Raw genomic sequence first — 21,037 nt, 5'->3', positions numbered from 1 at the left:
ATTCAATTCTAGCCAATTAACTAATGTTGAAACTGTGTCATTGAATCAATGTTGTTTTGTGGTTGACATCAAATAAATGAAATGCCAACGTCGAATCCAGTGTGTTTCACCACTGGTCCTCCAGCCCCTACAAGTTTTAGGCATTTCCCTAATTCAACACACATGATATTAATTGACGTCTGATTAACGGGGTTTTGCTGAACTGAAAAAACGCAGGTCAGTTTGATTGACGTCAAGGTTTGGGAAAGAACTACCCAGATAGCACACGATGTTAATTCAATGTTGAATTATGATCACAAAGGCTGCATGTATGGTTCAGGTCAACGACAGAAGCTGGATCAACCATCAAACAACCATTCAATTCTAGCCAATTAACATTCATTGATTGAAATGCCACATCGAATCCAGTGTTTTTCAGCACCGGCACCAGGCACACTGCCCTGCAAGTTTTAGGCATTTCCCTAATTCAGCACACATGATTTTAATTAACATTTGATTAACAAGGTTTTGCTGAACTGAAAGCATGCAGGTCAGTTTGCCTTGAGGATAAGGTTTGGGGAAAAACTAGTAATCAAAGTGTTCAATCAATGTAAGGTGTTTTTTGCACCCCTCACCACCGCCTGCCATTCAAACGCCCAACCCCCTTCCCTCCACCTGCCAAAAACACACACACACCTCTCTTCCCCCCACCTGGGCCCATCTACCCCTCAATCGGGTGAAACTTGACCCAGAGCTATGATGAGGAGGAGAGGAGGGGAAGGGGTGTGGCAAAACAGCTGACATTGATTCAACATTGATTCAACATTGATCAGTCGTTGATCAGACATTAGCATTTCATTCATGAGATTTCAACCACAAAACAACATTGATTCAATGACACAGTTTCAACATTGGTTACTTGGCTGGAGGTGGATGGTTGTTTGATGGTTGATCAACCGTCAGTTGTTGACCTCAACCAAAAATCAACCCTTCTGACTATAATTCAATGTTGATTTACCGTTGTGTGCAATCTGGGCAGTTTGTTGCAGCCCTCATCACCTCCTCATCTCCCCCTACTCCCTCCCAAACCTCCCCCACCCAGCCGCTCCTCCCAACCTTCTCCTCTTTACCCCCTCTCATCCCTTCTTCCCTCCCCCTCCTTGAGCTCTGGGTCAGAACATTTTATTACTAGGTGGGGGTTAATCACGTTTCAAATTAAGCACTACATGTTGAGAACAGTGGGTTGTGATTCCTTTCTGTACATTTTCTTACTTGTCTGTAAATATTATTACTGACTGTGCATAATGTGTTGACACAAAAACATCTACAAGTCTGTACTAGGAGTTGTACAGTCCACCTCCCCAATTTTACACTAGTGGTTTGTCCCAACCAAAAAGCCACTTTGCTGCTGGCTTGTTTGCTACCGGCTTCTGAATTGAATTCTCCGCTGAGCACTTTTATGGTAAGTTTTTCAATATTACTTTGATCTTAAATGTGTTTATTGAAAAATAAGGGCACTGTTTTGTGCCCATAGTAATCCTGGTTATTTTGGGGCAAAACGGATATTTTTAATAATTGAGGTCATGTCTCCTTTTGTATTATTTTCCTCCTACCCACCACTCCAGGCCTAAGTATGAAATCCTGTGAGATTTTGTGGGATTTGAGTTTTTAAAATAGGGCGGGGCCTATTGTTTGGTCTGGGAGAGCATGTGGTGGACAAGGAAGTGTAAGGCTGGCTGCTCCAGGTGGGCTTTAAATTGTTGTGATAGTAATCACTTGTTTTTAACTTTTTATTATGATATGCTTAGGGATGTGCTTAAATGAGCCTCTGTATCAGAACAGCTGAGTTGGATGATTACATGACCGTCTGCAGCCATCAAGAAGTGCAGAAGGTTGTTAATCATCCACAGATTCAATCCAGGTGAGGCAGAAGGGAAACACTTAACATGTAAGGCAGGTGAAACACTGAACTAAACCTGCTAATGACTGATTCAGTCTGTTGATCCTTGGATTGGTAAGTGGTTAAATTGAACTGGACTATTGTTACTTGTGTGGGATCTTTATTAGCATATAGACACTTTTTAAGGAATTTAATCAACTTATTTGGAAATATTTGTAGTTGATGGAAGATTGAACCAGCTATTTGATGGAAGTTTATTCTGTAAAAATTATAATTTTTCCAACTACACTATAAATCACCTTTTGTTCTATTTATTTGTCTCTGGTGTGTTAAATAAACCTGATCCTCCCTGAGTTTTATTGTTAGGTTTTCTGATAAACAGCCCTTTATTTTAAATATTGATTTAATATCATTATCGTAAATCCTACACTATACTGCAGCTTGATGGGTAAATGTAGTTGTATATGTAAACATTAAGATAAATATTAATGAGAGATTAAGATATTAGTTTAACAGTGAGTGTACATGGGGAACTATATGGTTTGTATTTGTTCTCAGACCTGTAACCAGTACAGTGTTTAATCTTTCATTGTGTTTCAGAACTTTTCAAATGTTTATCATATTTCTAACCGGCACCTTCCTCACTTTTATTTTTTTCAGCTGTTGCTCTGCAGTTTGACCGAAAGCTGACTCTTGAGGACTGCAGCAAAACTGTCAAGAAGTGGCTTCATTATGCGCCAGAATGAGAGGAAGACATCGCAAGGAATCAAAGTGACGCCAACCAGAGTCAAACTGGGGTTACCACAACTTGTACTGTTTCCCTACTTCATACAGTACAAAGCTTAACCTCATGGACTCTGTTCTTCTGTGGACAACAGACTGTTGTTTTGACAGTCAAAAAGGAACCAAATATGTTTAAAGATCTGTCCCTCTTTTCTTAAATAAAATGTTAAATCAAACCCATGTTGTCATTTTTAAACTTTTGTACACAGTTTACCCATCATCTGCCAATAATATAGTGTTTAACACCAGTGAAGAAACTTTTAGTGGCATGTTATGATGTAGACCTATCAGACCTAAAATGTACATAAATCCTTAGCTTTCATTCAATATAAAAACAACCCAAATCTGCATGTATATCCACAGTCAAATGAGTGTTGAATCAACATTGATTCAATGTAGAATCAACACAAATATGCATGCAGATCCACATTCAGATGATGGTTGAATCACCATTGATTCCTAACTTATTCAATGTAGAATCAACACAAATATGCATGCAGATCCACGTTCAGATGATGGTTGAATGAACGTTGATTCCTAACTGATTCAATGTAGAATCAACACAGATATGCATGCAGATTCATGTTCAGATGAAGGTTGAATCACCATTGATTCCTAACTGATTCAATGTAGAATCAACACAGATATGCATGCAGATCCACGTTCTGATGATGGTTGAATCACCATTGATTCCTAACTTATTCAATGTAGAATCAACACAAATAGGCATACAAGTTGACATACAGATGATGGTTGAATCAACATTGATATGTCAGTAATGGTTGAAACCCTAACGTTGATTCAACATACAAGTCACCGACCACTTTCGATGTTGTTTCAATGTCAGCGTTCAACGTTGATTCAATGTTTCTGGCTGACATTGATTCAATGTTGTTTCAATGATTCTGTGCTATCTGGGTTCTGTTGTCTTTCTGACTCTTTCCTTTAACATCTCACTGACAATGAAGGAAGTTAGTCTGTTCCTCAGTTAGTGACGGTGTCTATGCTAGCAACAGCAAACTGATTTGAAAAAGCTAAGATTTTTACATGAAAATGAGCTGATTCAAACTACCAGTCAATTTCTTGATAGCAATAGCTTTTGCATATCAATTAATTATTCACCTACAGTTTTTGTCAGCTAATTTATTCAGCACAAATGAATTATGGTCAATAATTTTATTCATTTGACCAAACGTTCACTTACAAATTGTGTGTTATCAACTCCTAAGTTGGGTGTTTTTTTTCCACCTCTTAATCATAAAAATGATGTATCAAATGCAGAGAAAACAAACTGCTTAGTTGTGCTGCACTCAGCTTTCTAAAATCTGCTAAAGTTGAACTTATTGCTCAAGTTCTGCATGCTTTCGTTTATGATTTATAAAACTTTGAAACCTTTTCCGTCTAAATTTCTCTCTGTGACTTGCACATGAGTGATGGGCTTAGTATTTTAAACCAACTGTTTAAAATAAGCATGACTCACGCTCTGCAGAGTTTATTTTCTCCTTAAACTGTTTTTCTTGGTTTGGTTTAGTCTGTTATTAACATCCTACGTATGTATTTTTTTTTTCTCCAACCACAATTGTGTGTATTTGGCCTTTTCTTTCTGGTGGAGTTTAGTTTTGTTTGCTTGGGTTGGGTTTGTTTATGTTTCCTCTCCTCTGTCTAACCTTGTCCTTGTGTCTGCATTGCAGGTCCAGGCTGTAAGGGGAGCAGTCGGTCTCTGAGCTCCAATGCCAGTGGACATGCAGCCACATCAGGGGCTGTATTACTATGAGACCTCACCCAGCCAGCCCTCCAGAGGGTAAGACAGCAGAACTGCTCACAGAAACTTTGCAAGTCATTTTTTTTTGTTTTCATGATCATTTATACAAATTCTCATGTGTTCATGGGTTTATACTCTATCATACCTCAACATGGCTCAGTCATCAATGCATACTAAAAAGATGTCTTCATTACAGATGTATGGCCACATCTCTACGGTTATATGATATAAAGAAAAATATTTAGACATTCCAAGTTTTGATCCACGTAGCAATTTTTTTTTCCTTACTTATATTTTTTATTTAAAACAAATGTACTCATATATTCCCACCAGCCACTTTATTAGAAACACTTATTCACCTGTTTGTTAGCACAAACACCACATCAACCAATCGCATATCAGTAACCTAATGCAATCTTTAGTTGCTTCGTTTCCTTACAGGCTACTAAATGGTTTTTAACCACGCATCGGAATTGGGCAGAAAGGGGATTTCTACCAAAATTGATATGTTTGTTTGGTGTCAGTATTTTGGAAACTGCTGATCTGAGATTTTCACTCACAACCATCTGTGAACAGTCTGAATGCATCCTTGTGTCACCTTTTCATCATTTTCAGACCCTCCCATAAACTGCTGAGCATTGGTCCTTCATATGTCCAATAAATCCACTTTACCTCAGTAAACCTGCAGGATGAATGAGCGCTTAAACCAGATCTGGAGCCGATAATTTAGAAATTTAGAGTAGTCAGTAGTGTAACAGGTGGACTGTCTCATTTTCCTGCTTGTCTAAGCTGCCAGGACAGGACTCACACTCTCAAAAATGCTCTCTTTTTTCTTACTCTTCAAGTTGAAAAAGTGTGCATATTTTTATTTATTTATTTGTTTGAAAAACAAAAAAAGTCATCTAGGCCTTCATTTAACATGAGTCAAAATCTCAAAATAGTTCTATAATTAAGACAGTTTGTAAGCCGACGTTTAAAATATTTAGGTGATGTTACGGGTAGGCATATTATTATTATTATTTTTAAACAGCTTATCTGTGTTCTTTATTCTAATAATATGAGCTGCAGAGATCTGAGTATTTTTCATTGATCCTGGTGCAGATGAGAAACATTTATTTTCAGTATTCCTCAAAGCATTTCTTCTGGAGGTCAAAAAAAAAAAAACTTTTCCTGTCTCAATCAAATATTCTAAGGATGCAGAAGCCCAGGTCTATGTTCAGTTGTTGTGAACACAGCGCTAGCTCAGCCACTCACTCCTTGCTCTACGCTCCTCTGCTATCCACCCTCGCTCCCTCCCTCGCTCATGCCACCCAGGTTGCGGGTGGACTCGGCCTCTCTCTGACAGCTGCTAATTACAGGCTGACCAGGCCCCGCTGCGCTCTGCATGACTGCCTCGCGCCCCACTCAGGTTACCCAGAGAGAGGGAGAAGCAGGGAGAGTTGGAGAGAAAGGTGGCTGGGCAGAAAAGAGAGAGAGATAGAGAAAGGGAGGAAGGGAGGTTTAGGGGAAGATGGAACAAGACAGAAAGGATTGAGGGGGGAGAGGGAGAAACTGAAAAGTACAACTGGAGGGATGAATGGTGGAAGAGAAAAGAAGGAAAAAACGAGAATGGGGGGGAAGCACAGTGGATTAGAGAGGACAGATTAAGCTCCTGTGTGGAATACACGTTGCTGAGAAAGAATGAAAGGACTGAAAGGACGGCGGAGGAGCAGAGGACGATCCTGAGGAGTGAAAGAGTCTGAGAGATGGAAGAAAAAAGGCAGAGACCGATTTTGAGCGTCGGAGCATCCATTGAAATTTATGGGAGCCACTGGAAAGTTCCAAGGCTTACTCTTTCTTCTTCTGTGGGGGAAAACCCAGATTAGTAAATTTCCATGGTGTAGATCAAGATTAGAGAGATGCAACATCTAGTGGTGGGTGCGAAGCATTGCATCAAATATTAGGACAGCATAATTTAAACGGCTGTTAGAGGACTTGGTTATCAGAGTCCATTTATTTCAGAGGCGATGCATTGCTTTAGACTTCTCTCAGAGCTGTGGTACTTGTTCACAGCAACCTGTGAACAGTCAGCTTGTGTAGAGATAACCTTTCGTGGCTTTCCCTCCTTTGTGGTGATGTAGGATAAAACATGGCCATAATATAATATTTCTGAATAAAAGCAAATTGTTTATGTAACCATTATGTTGCATTCATTCTCTCCAGTCCTAACCAGTCCTCTGATGAACTGTGTTATTAAAATACATCTCTCTGTGTTGATGAAACAATATGTGTGTTTCCTTTTTTGAATTAAAATAACAAAATTAAGTAACTTTCCTATGATATTCTAATTGACTAGGATGTGGGTTTGCCACATTTAAATGTTGAATCAAAGTATTTTTTTCAGATGAGTTTTGTTGGTTTTGTAGATTTAAGTAAGAAAATGGAAAAAAAACAAAAACACATTTTGATTCAGCAGATCAGCTCTCAAAGAAAACTGGAAGTTGGTATTTGCCACTAAAGTCTTATTGGTGCATGTTCAGTCTTACTTTACAATTTTTTTACATCTATTTTGGTTCATCTTAAATCAGTCTGTTTGTTTTTACTCTATGTATTTTTATTATTCAATTATTTGTCTCATAATTCTGGCCTCTCTGTTATCTGCAGCATTGTGCCATCGGACCAGTCTCCCTACAGCGATGTGTCCCCCCTTCGAGTCCCGCACCTCAACGGCCCTCCCCAGGACTGCCACACTATGTACAATCCCATGGCTCATGGATCTGGATCAGGTCCGGTTCAGGGAAACAGCCACTGCTTGGATCAATACATGAGGCCTCCTCAGGTCCCTCCACCACACGGTATGATGGGCCACAGGGGCATGCCTCCCACAGAGGGTGAGTCACAGTATCTTTTTCATCCCCTTAACCTCACAGCTGCTATTGATTAGGACTTAAAGATACCTGAGCGACTGAAACTTAAACTCCATAGATTTCCACAGGAGGAATGATGAGAAGTTTGCAGTTGGACAGCTTTACTACAATGCAGGTCCCTCCAAAAGTATCGGACTTGAAACATTACAATTGATTTATTAGGGGGAAAAATTAAGAAGTATTTATTTTTTATCATAATCACAAAACAAATGTAACTGGAGCTTTTATGAATTCATACTTCAGTTTTATGTGTAATCTATTACTTTCGGTGGAGCATGATGTGATGTTTATCAGAATTAGAACTGTGACCAACAAGAGTGTAGGAGGATTTGAGTTTATCCTGCATAAGTACACAGTGATGAGAATTGTAAGGCAGATAATCAACTTAAAAGTCTCACTGTCTGATGAAAGACTTTCTTATGAATCTCTCTCTGTACTTTGTATTTAAAACAACACAATGATGTAGACTGAAGGGTTATTTATTCAAAAATAAACTAGAGATTAAGCAATTCTCTAGATATAATTAGAAATATTTGACATGCAGCACTTAATTTTAGTGACAAAAGGCTCCAATGTGTCTTTTAGATGAACATATGTTATGTACAGTAAATGTCTGGGGTTTAACTTGTTAAATAAACTCCTACAACAAATTCTGCACCAGTTTAAAGAATGTTATTAAATATCTATCATTTATTTAAATAGATTGGCTTGTTTAACAGTTTTTTTTTTTTTTTTTTCTAGACTTAGAAACACGCACCACAAATCCACATAAATAAACGAATTCCAGTTTTGGAAACTGCATTTATAGCGTCATGAGTACAAACTGGTTCAAATCATCTTGTCACCATTTCAGCCTTTTTCAGTTTAGTTTTTCAGATAATTAAATTTTAATTCAGTTTACTTTTGTGTATTTACAAATAATCTTACTTAATCTTATTTAATGAATTGATTATGTTTCTTTGGAATTGTTTGCATGAGAACTTCAAACTTTTCTCTCTCAAATCCTTCAGGTAGCAATAGCGCCCCCTACTGCAACCAGAATAACATGATGTCGTCGCATCCCAACTTCTGTCAGCTTCAGCCCAGTTCTGAGCAGATCGGCTCTGGTGACGGTGGGAAAAAAGCAGCTGCTTAAAATGAACATATTCCTGTCACAAACAAACGTTCTATTTAAGATGAAGACTGATCCTCTTTTTTTTTTTTTCTCAAAAAAACTTCTGTCCCCTCTAGGCTCAAGGTTCTCCACACCTCGCTCTATGTTGAAGCTGAGTAAAAAGAGAGCCCTGTCCATCTCACCTCTGTCTGATGCCAGTGTAGACCTGCAGACCGTCATTCGGACCTCGCCCAACTCGCTCGTGGCCTTCGTTAACTCTCGCTGTAACCCCAACGGAGCCAGCTCCTATGGCCATCTGTCTGTGAGCGCCATGAGGTATAAGTCAACATTTTTCTGAGTCTAGTACCTCAACCATCAGTGTTTGTAGCCTGATGAAACTATTGATGGAACAAAAACTAATCTGGTTACAGAGATGTTTTTCATATTAGTGAAATAAAAAAAATGGGACCATGACAAATCATTTAGAAACGTTTTTCCATCGTTGATGTGGCACCTAGATTATGTTTGTGCTCTATATTGTTACATTCATAAACGCTGTTGTTAATTCACAACTTAGCAACGTGTTCTGGTTATGTTCTCTAAATGTTAACAATTTAGTGTTAATTTTGTTTTTCTTTGAGTGATAACGTGGTATATTTTGCCTCCTCAGTCCATCTCTGAATTATCCCAGCAACATTAGCTGCCACTCCAGACAGCAAGGCTCCATATACGGAGGAAACGGTGGCACACCTCTGGGTGTTCACACACCAGGTCCCTGCCAAGCTTCCCGTTTACCACCCCACAATCCCCGACTCCTCGTTCCACCTAAGCATGGACATGTAAGATGGCTTTCAACCCGACATCACAGAGCTTTGACAGTAGATCAGCAGCTTCTGCTCATTGTGCAGTGAAAAAACATACGTTTCACACAGGAATCTGACGTGTATGAACAAACTGAAGAAAACAATGTTGTATGTACTGTTTAGCAGCTGAAAACAGAGCCAGGTCTGGTTGGCGTGATGGACGGCATGAATGTAAAGAACCTGGAGGAAAGGTCAGAGGGAGATGTAGCCAGTCCTTCCTCCACCGGCACTCAGGTGAAGTCATGTCCTTTTTGTGATATTTACATCTAATCTTTTCCAGATCATTTCATATTTGACAGAAAGCCATGTTCCAACTTTCGTCTTATCAGCTGCAGATTAAATCTGAACTGTAAGACAAGGCCATTTTGGCATTTGGAGTACGCCTGAGCTAAATGAGATTTCATTTCTACAAAAATGCTTTAGCAGGATCATTTGATGAGCTTGCTGGATGGCAGAGACGACTTGGACAAGGAGGACGGGAAGCCGGAGCCGGAGGCCATCTATGAGACCAACTGTCGCTGGGAGAGCTGCAACAAGGAGTTTGACACACAAGACCAACTTGTTCATGTGAGACATTTTACACGTCATCAATCAGTTGGAGTAAAACCAACCGTAACTTTTTGATACAATTAGAAACGTCACTGGATTTTATCTGTCACCAAAGAGGTGAATATCGTGATGCAGAAACAAATGATATATGGTTTCCAGGATGCTATGTAAATAAAAATCTAGTGGTGTGGAGTGTATGTGGAATAGTTTTTACATCTAAAGACAACTTTTTTTAAGTGTGTCTCTAACTGCTTTGTACATCTGAAGATGGATATTTTTGTACATTCTTCACAGAAAAGCTGAGTTTGATGGATCGCCCATGATTTAATTTTGTGAGGCTTTCTTTCAGTATTGGCCTGTATTTAGCTCCATCCATGTTCCTATCAACTCTGATTCACTTCCTGCTGAGAAAAGACCCCTCAACAGCATGACGCTTCCACTACCATGTTTCACCATGAGGATGGTCTATTCAACTTAATGTGCAGTGGTTGCATTTTGCTAAACATAGCATCTTGGTTGTTTGCTAAAAGGTTTTTAAAAAATGTACTCTTTGGAGCTTCAGTCAGTTACGCTCATTCTATTTTTTATGTCTTTGTCATCCTTTTAGCACATAAACAACGAGCACATCCACGGAGAGAAGAAGGAGTTTGTCTGTCATTGGCAGGAGTGTTCTCGAGAGCAGAGGCCTTTTAAAGCTCAGTACATGCTCGTGGTTCACATGCGCAGACACACAGGAGAGAAGCCACACAAGTGCACTGTAAGGAACTTTGAACTCTTTGTTTTCCATTTCCTGATCTAAAGTTAAAGGGCAGATAAATGAATGTACTTTTGTAGCTTAGAAGGAAAGCGATTTAATTTCTCACCGTAATCTTTAGGCTTACCGTCTTTGCAGACTTCCTCTATATCAGCCATAAGTATTATTAAGACATATTAATGAAAAGCTTTTGAGGGTCACTTTAATTCAACAAGTTATATTACTGTGGAACACCAGATCTTTTAATAAAAGCTTTAGATATGCATTATTTATTTGATCATTTTTAATGTTACCCGACTGTCATGATAAACTGTTGTGAATGTTTTCTGCTATAGTTTGAAGGCTGTAATAAAGCCTACTCTCGCCTGGAGAATTTGAAGACCCACTTGCGCTCTCACACCGGGGAGAAACCATATGTATGCGAACATGAGGGGTGTAATAAAGCCTTCTCCAATGCTTCAGACCGGGCAAAGCACCAGAACCGAACTCATTCCAATGAGGTACTAAGACAGACAAGTTTAAAGAGGGAAACTGAACGACTATCTGACGGCTAATCAATTTAGCTTTATTGGGAAAACTCTCCCAGTATTTACTGTATAAGAATTTTTATGGGTTTTTTTGTGTGCGCCTTACAGAAACCATATGTTTGTAAGATCCCTGGTTGCACTAAGCGATACACAGATCCAAGCTCTTTGCGTAAGCACGTGAAGACAGTACATGGCCCCGAAGCCCATATCACCAAGAAGCATCGTGGAGACACAGGCCCACGACCCCCTGGCTCAGCGCTGACCCCTGGAGGCCAAACATCGGAGCTGCTCCTCGAAAAGGAGGAGACATGCAGGGAAGACTGCAAATTGTTGGCACCTGAGACTACCTTGGTCAGTGACGAACATTACTGAAGGCTGCTGTAGAGATCAGCAAAGAGAGTAAACTCAGACATATCTACTTAACTATTCTTAGAAGATTCACTAAAACTTTTTATCTCTTCGTTTGACTTTCAGAAGTCCCAGCCTAGTCCTGGTGCTCAGTCGTCTTGCAGCAGCGAACGTTCTCCACTGGGGAGCACCAATAACAATGACAGCGGTGTGGAAATGAACCTAAATGCAGCGGGAAGCTTGGATGATCTCACAGCTTTAGAGGATGGAGTTGCAGGTGGAGGAGGCAGCGGAGGAGGGGAGCCAGGAACAATGGGAATGTCTGCTCAGGCTCTGAAGCGGCTGGAGAACCTGAAGATTGACAAACTAAAGCAAATTCGAAGGCCGACTCCTCCTGGCCGCTGCGCCAGTAACAAACTTCCTGCCATTTCTGGTACATACTGGAAAGAAAAATTTTAAGCCATTTCATTTTTTGTCACATTTTGATTACAGAACTCATTGTATTTTATGTGATAGGGCAACACACAAAATTGTACATAATTGTTAAGTGAAAGGAAAATGGTACAAAGTCTTCAAAAGTTTTTACAGATAAAAATCTGAAAGTGTGGCATTGAGTTGAATTCACTCCTCTTTATTCCTATATCACATTTGCTCATCTTCCAATCCCTAAGTTGATTGGAAAATGAGCAAAGGTAAACACTGACCAACACTTTATAAAAATGCTGAAAGAAAGATTAACTATTTCTTATGGAAATAGTTAATCTTTCAGCTGGAAAATTACTCGAAGCATGCACTCATAGCTGCAAATTTATTGTTTTTAATCTAGAAATGATCTATTTCACAAGACAATAGTTTTAATTATGTTTTTTAAATCTCTTTCTCACATGCTGTTTTTATTTTAATTATGTAAAGCACTTTGAAATGCCTTGCTGCTGAAATGTGCTATACCAATAAAATTTGATTGATTGATTGAATAGTTTGTGTTTGCAGATGGTCTCCATCTATTTTGATTTAACTTTGCTACTTGGCAAAAATAAAGTCAGCCAAAGCTGGTAGAAAAATACCTCAAAAGACTCGCAGCTGAGATTACAGCAAAAAGCAACAGGTGTATGCCACACTTTCAATTTTTTTTTTATTCTGACAAAATCCCATAAAAGCATGGGTTTATCAAAATGCAAAAATGTTAATTGCCAGGCACAGTGGACGACGTTTAAGTAATTTTCTCCTTAATTTTTCTTTCTAGGTTCAGGGGACAACATGGGGTTGTGTGCACCTTCTCCACTTAATCGACGCGTAATGGAGCTGTCCAACCATGAGCTCGGAGCTGGAAATATAGCAAACTCTACTAATGACAGAAGAGGAAGTGGCACAAGCAGCCTAAGCTCAGCATACACAGTGAGCCGTCGCTCCTCTATGGCTTCCCCTTACCTATCCAGTAGACGCTCCAGTGATGTCTCACAAATAGGAGGGACAGCAGGGGGCGGATGTCACCTTCTGAGTCCAGAACAATCCGGGGGAGACCCTCTTTCACCTGAAACCTATCGTAGAGGAGCTCCATGTCCCGGAGGTGGAGGGTTACCAGGTCTCCCCAACTTAACACCTGCTCAGCACTACAGCCTGAAGGCCAAATATGCTGCAGCCACTGGCGGACCTCCACCCACTCCTTTACCTAACATGGAGCAGCCCGGTACACCAGTAAGAAGGGGAGGTCCTTTGAGTGAGTACCAAGGGCAGCCTTTACCTCCTTTCCTCCAGCAAGGAGGTCCACGGCGGCACAGTGCCAACACAGAATACGGTACTGGAGTTATCTACCCTCACCAGGCTCCAGGTAACAACACCAGGAGGGCCAGTGATCCGGTTCGATCAGTAGCAGACCCACAAGCTCTACCCAAACGCTTTAACAGCCTCAATAATGTGGCCATGATGGGCCGCAGAAATGCACTACAACTTCGTGGCTCTGACACAGGTCTTTCCCGCCACATGTACTCCCCACGTCCACCGAGCATCACAGAAAATGTAATGATGGAAGCTATGGGTATGGAGCCCCATCTCAACACTGTTGATGCCAGGGATCGTTCCATGATGATGACCCCTGTGGAGAGAAACTTTATGAGTTTCCAGCAACAGAATCCGACAATGGGAGGTGGAGGTCCACTTCCAAACCAGCTGTCCCCGAGCCATGACTCTCTGGGCTGCCCGGATCCCACTTACATGCAGCGGCTTTACCAGGGACACGGAGGAGAAGTCATAGCCAGAGCTAATGGAAATCCATTAGGTCAAGCAAGACCTACACAGCCAGATGGGATGTCAAATACACTTCTCCAACAGGCCGAGTATGGCATGAGCACCTGCCAGCTGAGTCCTTCCGGTCCGCATTACCCAGGCATAGGTCAGGGCAGTGACAGTGGGGGTCCTTGGAATGACAACCACAACCAAATCCAAACTTCAAGCCATGCAATTCAGAACCAGCAATCGGTGCGGTTCTCAGATTCCAGTCTGCAGCCTCAACAAACACAAGCTCACTTTAACAATCAGACAGCCCTCTACAACAATCCTGATGGCACTCACAAACCTTTCATCAAGCCTGAGCAACAGTTTCACCCCGGTATGGGTGGTGGGGATGCCTGTCAGAGTGCGAAGCTCCAACAGCAACGAATCCTCCTGCAGCAAACACAGACTTACCCCCAACAGAGTGCTCAAGTGATGATGAGAAACTCTGGCCACCCAAGCTGTGATTTTCAAGGGCAGAACCCAAGTTCGTACCCTAGTGGAGGTGGCTTAAGTTTGGGCTGTGCCAGTTCTGGGCTGTCAGAAGGCCAAAGGTCAGAAACCCCAATGATGCAGGTGAAGGAGATGATGGTGAGGAATTATGTGCAGTCTCAGCAAGCACTCATGTGGGAGCAGCAACAAGAGCAAGAGCAGCAGAGTGGAATGAAGCCACCTTCTCTTTCTGACAACATGGGTTTGAATGCTCAAGCAGCAATGATGCAACACAGCCCAGAGCATCAGAATCAGAACCTATATCCCAACCAGATGTATCCCTCTTACCCAGAACGTAATCTGGTCATGAGCCCTGCTGCCCACAGCCGAGGGCCCACCTCAGTTACACCTAAAGATCAGCACCTGACAGGTCTCCAGGGCACATGCTACAATCAGGAAATGGTTGTGCCTAGGCCACCTCAGGGACGCAAGCCTCTCAGCCGCCAGAATAGTCTGCCACAGGTAGGAGGGGGTTACCTTGGCAGCTCCCCCCACCTGAGCCCTGTACACTCCACTTCCAGCCCCAGACGAGGGGTGCGCCTTCCACCTGTCCAGCATCCACAGCACCCTCAAAATGAAATGTTTTCTCCCTCCAACAACAACAACATGTACTACACAGGTCAGATAAATATGAATATGGAAAAACACAGGGACCCCCAGAATGGACCTTGCCTTAACCAGCCGACCAATATGGGACCGCCAAACCTGGACCCAGCAGGTGACACCAAATCTGCCCCTATGGCTCCCTATCCAGAGTCTAGTCCCATCTCGAATGCCTTAGAAAACCTGGACTTGGAGAATGCTCGCATTGACTTTACTTCCATTATCGATGAAGCTGATTCTTCCTCATTTAGTCCAGTCAACAATCCTCTCCAAGGTCTTCCAGGATCATCCTCCCAGGCTTCTTCCCGCCTCACCACCCCACAGACGTCCGTCAGCCTGGCTCCGGGCACTGGCCTGTCCAACATGGCTGTGGGTGACATGACATCCATGCTTACCTCACTGGCTGGGGAAAATAAGTACCTGAACACTCTGTCTTAGGGGACAATAGGGCATCTTAGCATGCATTAGCTATAGACAAGCAATAAACATTCGCCTTGGCCTTGTTTTTGTTTTTCAAAATCAGATTCTGTCACTTTGAGGGATTTTGACTGAAGGTTTAGCCAGACCAGAAAGACTGTAAAGTGGAACTGTTCATAAAAATGGATCAATAGTACTAAAACCAGCAATAGCTTATTGGAGACTCATGTAAAAAGATTTGATAATGTAGTCTAATAGGTTCTGGGTGCAAGTTGAGGCAAAGCTACTAATACAGTCTAATTGCTTTTAAAAAATATGCAAACCACCATCAAAAACCTTAAAACCAAAGGTGCCGGCTTTTCCCTATTCATAATTTTTCCCCTGCTGCCTTGGTATGTTTTTTTTCTGTGCCATAGTGTAAGACAGAACTATTTTTTGATTTGAACATAGGATGCTGAACAGTTTTTTTTTATTAATCGAAAAGGGCTTTGGCAGCAATGGAGCAAAGAAGGATTTATGTAAATATGTTTTCTATATATATATATACATATATATATATACAAAATGTGTATACGACAATGAGACATTGAAAGGTTGTCTTTTGATAGTTTGCTTGATAGTTTGCTTGAAGCTCAATGTTCAGGGGTTAGTATTTTTTGTTTGTTTGAAGAGACAAGAAAGCTATGCTTTTAGTGATTGAGAAATGTTTCTCTGGCCTTGTAAATCTTCTGTGTTACTCTTGATTTCCTCCTTTTCAGTATCAACACAATCTATACCAGCAAACATATCAGTATTCCTACATATGCACCATTGCAGAGCAGTCACATGCATTGTAACCCTACATCTATCCCTACACACTGACACTCAGGACTTGTTTTGAATCTTTAGTGTGCACACTACATGTACGTTTGACTTGCCTTTCCAGACAGAGTTTGCACTCCACTTGTTTACTTTAAGTGTTTCTAAAGCAGCTACTTTTTTTTATCAGGTGTCTTTATAACAGAATGTGCCTACCACTTCTGAGTTACAGAATGTGAGAAAAGCTCAATGATAGTACATTTATCTTTACTGGTGTGCTTATCGACGGTGTGATAAAAGCTTTAAAATTAATTCATCTTTTATTGCAGTGTCATAATCTCACATTGAAATGTCAAAAATGAATCTGAGTATATTTATGCAGGCTTTAGTTTTTTATTATTATTATTTTAAATGAATACAATGAAACTGATCAGCAACTTTCTCATTATTGCATAAATGCAATGAATGGGAAAAGCAAATGTTAAAATACAAGAGACATTAAGAAAAAAATGACATTAAATTGTGTTGCTCTTTAAATCAACATTAATACAGCACAGATTAAATTTATTTCTCTAGACTAGATTTAGGTGTATTACCCATTGCTTATGGATAAAAACTTGAGACAAGGTTCAAAATTGACTATTGATTGAAATACCAAAATAATCTGGCATTTCAATCAGTTCGGGGTGTCTTGTACTTAAGGCCTAATTACTGAATAAAAGTTCCTGTCCTCCCAAGTCAACTTTTAATATAAAAATATACTCCAATACGGCTTGATTACAATTATTTTAAAGCACGTAAATAACGTATTTTTTCAGGATGACATTTTGCTACTGCAATAAAAGGTGCATATATTTTGGAACTTTTAACACGTCCTTTTCAGTGTTTCCAGTAAATGTCACCAGCATTAACAGTGATTTTTAAATGGCAGCATGTATGTTTAAACAGACTGCATTTTCTGTACAATAAACTAACCACCAGCTCACACAGGACTCAGCTGAGGGTTGATAGTAACTGAGGATATTGAGTTAATGTGTAATCGTTTCCTATATTTTCGAAACTGAGGTACATTCATAGGACAACCTACTGCACTTTGGCTCTAATCCCAAAGAGTTACATTCAGCATAACTAATTCACAAAAGGGCTAATCCTGCTACCACTGTAGTAAAGAGTTTATCAGGTACAGAGAGGTACTTTAACAGCTGAACTGTATCCCAGGAAGAAAGCAGCAGCTCTTTTTAGTAAGGTGGTTTTGCACTGATTACAGCACTGTTTGGAAAAAATCCCTGTCTTTCAGTGACTCACGCCAACCTCAGTTACATGACTATACAGATTTCATACAGTATTTGATTAGGTCAGAGATCTGAGCCTTTTAAGCTTCCTGGGGCCACACTAAAGTATTTCATAAAGCATGAATCATTCAGCAGATCACAGTATTGTCACTCCAGCCTTAGCACCAATTAATACTTCCTCAGTTTGGAATAAGTGCACATTGTACCAAAGATTCATGGTAACAGAGGAAAAGATGTACAAATAGAGTATTAAAGCTCAACACTAACACTACCCCAAAGTACATGAACATTAATTGTTAGTGCTGTCATGTAGAATGTATATGTTTTGTACAAAATCTTTTTTTATATTAATGAACCTTATGATTGTTGCCCTCCTTGTGTGCCTGCCCGTGTGTGTGTGTGATTTGTGTTTTTGTTTTCTTTTTTGTAACTGTTATCCTTCATTCTGACTTATTTTGCTGGCAAAAGATTATCACTTTTAGCAAAACAAAGCTATTTTAGTAGCAAAAACTAATAGAATAAAGTGAAGTGTTTTATTTTCTGTACAATTTTCTACATTTTTATACATATGTGCTATATTTTACCAGTTCATAAATAAACCTGCAGTTTGATATGGGTGCCAATGTTTTGTGAAATTCTTAAATGTCTGGTGTGTTGTAATAAAAGTCACAACAACTGATTGTAAAGTGGTTTATAGATGGCCAAAGGGCATCATATTATTGACTTCATCTTATCTTAAATGTATAGGTAATGCCTTCTGATTCTTTGACTTATTGCAGATATGCTTGCAGTTCATTACTATAATTTTAACTATATCTGTACAATCCACATAAAGGATCCTAACATCTGATTGGCTACAAAGAAAGTCCACTTTAGACCAATCACCATCAACTATAGCATAGTTAATTCTGCACAATGACTGCAATACGTCATAATGGAAGATGGAATAAATTCACCCTAACAAAACTGGACATATATAACTAATCTATATTAAATGAAAGAATTCAAAGATACATGGATATTTATAAGATTGGTGAAATATTTTAGCTTTCATTTAGTGGTTCAAAGTATCAAGCAGTGACAGGGGGAGAGGCTACAATTAATCTTTATTTAAATGACTGAGCAGTTCAACATGTCAGATGTCCATTTAATGACCCATATTAGCAGTTTAGAATTTTTAATTGTGCTATAATAAGCATCTTCTATAGTAATATGTCTTATATAATATAGGAACTTGATATGTAATGGCAACATTTTCATTATTTCCACGTTTATTATCTATTTTCTATCTATCATTTAAATAACAGAAGAGGCCCTGAACAGGTCACCAGTTCATCACAGGGAAACACAACCATGCATTCATGCTCTCATACCTAAGGAGAGGTAGAGTATTCAATTGGCATAGCAGTCACGGTTTTTGATTGTGGGAGGCAGCCGAAGGAAAACCCACATATACAGGAGAAGATCTTACAAACTCTGAAAGACCACAGACCTAGATTTGAACTCAGGACCTTATTTGCCTTTGTGCTACCCAAAAATATTTTATAGTAATACTTATTTGCTTATTTTTTGTTTTAATTTTAATACACAATGTTTTATTTCAAATTAAATTTTCTTATTTTGGCACTTTTGATCCTTTACTCTTGCTGACCAACAAATGTAGGGCCTCTTTTTCTCCTGCAGAGGGCAGCACAGCCTGAGAAAAAAATGCATTCAGTTCCACTCACAGCATCCATAAGAACATTAGTACTACATGGTATAATGTATACTTTCCTTACATACCCATTCACCCATGTGAGTTGTTAAATTGCACAAATTTTCTATCTTTTCATCACAGGTTTTTTTTTTTTTTCCTTTTGTAATTTAGATAAGAACTTCTGGAAGAATTTATTTTTATCCAGTGGAGAAGCTGGAAAACCCCTTGTTATGAATATGAACTACAGCACATAGCAACCTGTGAGGAGCTGCAGTCACGTGCTCCAGCAAGCTGCCAAGATTAAGTGGATCAGCATTAAAAGTGGCTGCTCTTGATTACATCAGCGCCTGCACTGACTCTGTGGTCAGTGGGGACACTCACTCGTGAGCTGCTGAATGCTGTAGGAAAGAAAAACTGCACAAACCTGCCTTATAAAATGTTATCAGCCACAGCCTGCGCCTTTAAATGACTTTATATGAGAGGGTGACGGGGGAAACTGGCCTAATTAGTGTGTAAATGCAAACATCATAAAGGATCTATAAAAGCAAATCTTCCTGGGTTTGAGATGATGTCAGATTTATTTGTGCCTTTCACATCACACTGGTTAAGCTCTTTCAAATGGCCGTACTTACTTGGGATCACCTTTTGCTTTAACAATGGGAAGAAAACACTTTACATGGCATATCTGTTTCAGGATGCAATAATGCGACACCTGCATTAGGACATAATTATTCAAGTTATCCCATGATATAGTTAATGGAATCTTGTCAAATTAAACCATCGACAAACCAACATGAATAGTGTTTAAATATCGTGTGTACAATGCATCTCATTCTTATGCTATTGCCATGGTAACGGACTCTACAGCCTTCACCTCCAACCACAAGTAAAATTTAACTTTGTTCACTGTGAGCAACTATACTGAAAGGACAAGTTTTAGAAGTTGAAGATAAAGTAGTCTCTACCTTGACTTTCTCCAGCTTGGCTTGTTTTTCGGTTCAGGGGGCCCCAGTGTGCTCAGACTGTGTTGGCATTGTGGTGTTGCGGCATGGCATAGCGGACCCACGGCAGCCACTACAGCCTGGCAGTGGTGCTAAAAGCTGACTCATTTGCTCCGAGGCAAAGTGGAAGTTTTCCTGACGGACTATTGATTTGCAATCTGGCATATCCACATTCGGATTTGAAACAATAGCAAAGTTTCCACAAAGGAATCTCATTAACTCATGTTTGAAGGAAGGGGGAAGTTGGCAGAGTGCTAAAAAATATAGGACAGTAGGATTCATATTGAGAAAATATCAGATCAAGTAATAAGTAAGCTAAGCGCCACCACAGGCCGATGTCCAACTGAAAGAAGTGATTTTTGTTTTTTTCATTGTATAGGCCTGAGGTGTACAAATTAGATGATTTACAAAAATGGAAAGTGCCAACCTTGTGATGAGACACATAACAGTCATGATAGAAAGAAAGAACATCCTCTTTAAATTCTGTAGCTTGGCATAGTTTGCAATGATTTTTCACAAAGCAAACAAACATTTTGGCTTTACCTTTGCTTAACAAATAATAAAAAAAAGTGAGTAGAATCTGTGCTGTGTGGTTTTGTCTTGATGCTAGATTTAAACATGTTTAGAAGATGATCTGATCATTTATGTGTTAAAACTTTTGACAGAAATGTGCTCTTTTTTTTTTTTTACCAACCAAGGCTCAGTTGATTTGCTTTCAGACAACATTAAGCACCATTCCCTTTTATTGTTACTGCTGGTAAAGAAAGTATTTAAATTAATGCTTTGGGTTTTTTTTATTACAAAAGCATAATCTCAGGATGGAAACATTTTGGAATCACTATCCTTGAGATTTAGTACATTTGCTTAGGACAGAAAAAAAAATCCATTATCATGAGCTGATTATTAGCTTAATATATTTTTGTATAGATGAGGAATTTTAAATTTAGAAAATACTATTTAAGTAGATCATTGAGTCAAGGAACTTTAAACAGCCATCCAGGACTTT

The 21,037-nt window shown here is 39.7% G+C and overlaps 1 protein-coding gene and 1 long non-coding RNA gene across 4 annotated transcripts in view; both read left to right on the top strand.

Moving 5' to 3' along the window:
• The window catches only part of gli1 (GLI family zinc finger 1), a 59,060-nt gene extending 41,037 nt beyond the window's left edge, over positions 1 to 18,023 (top strand). The window contains exons 2-13 of one of the 3 annotated variants that reach the window (XM_015004537.2): positions 4,354 to 4,463; positions 7,068 to 7,294; positions 8,341 to 8,442; positions 8,561 to 8,759; positions 9,094 to 9,262; positions 9,410 to 9,520; positions 9,713 to 9,853; positions 10,443 to 10,592; positions 10,925 to 11,089; positions 11,225 to 11,467; positions 11,591 to 11,897; positions 12,708 to 18,023. In XM_015004537.2, coding sequence (XP_014860023.2) covers positions 4,393 to 4,463; positions 7,068 to 7,294; positions 8,341 to 8,442; positions 8,561 to 8,759; positions 9,094 to 9,262; positions 9,410 to 9,520; positions 9,713 to 9,853; positions 10,443 to 10,592; positions 10,925 to 11,089; positions 11,225 to 11,467; positions 11,591 to 11,897; positions 12,708 to 15,265 — 4,443 coding nt within the window. In that variant the 5' untranslated portion in view covers positions 4,354 to 4,392 and the 3' untranslated portion in view covers positions 15,266 to 18,023. Of the gene's footprint in view, positions 1 to 3,972; positions 4,464 to 7,067; positions 7,295 to 8,340; positions 8,443 to 8,560; positions 8,760 to 9,093; positions 9,263 to 9,409; positions 9,521 to 9,709; positions 9,854 to 10,442; positions 10,593 to 10,924; positions 11,090 to 11,224; positions 11,468 to 11,590; positions 11,898 to 12,707 lie in introns of those variants that run through there. The other 2 variants (XM_015004517.2, XM_088005734.1) reach the window with 2 other exon arrangements.
• LOC148159703 (uncharacterized) lies at positions 1,190 to 2,838 on the top strand. The gene is made up of 2 exons (XR_015762878.1): positions 1,190 to 1,900; positions 2,540 to 2,838. It is a non-coding gene; the product is annotated as an uncharacterized LOC148159703 (long non-coding RNA).
• Positions 18,024 to 21,037: the final 3,014 nt, after the last annotated feature.

Source organism: Poecilia mexicana, unplaced genomic scaffold, assembly GCF_051168715.1.
Source record: "Poecilia mexicana isolate PSO_F unplaced genomic scaffold, ASM5116871v1 scaffold_5, whole genome shotgun sequence".
NCBI classification, from domain to species: Eukaryota; Metazoa; Chordata; class Actinopteri; order Cyprinodontiformes; family Poeciliidae; genus Poecilia; species Poecilia mexicana.
This window is presented reverse-complemented; position numbering and strand designations above follow the sequence as displayed.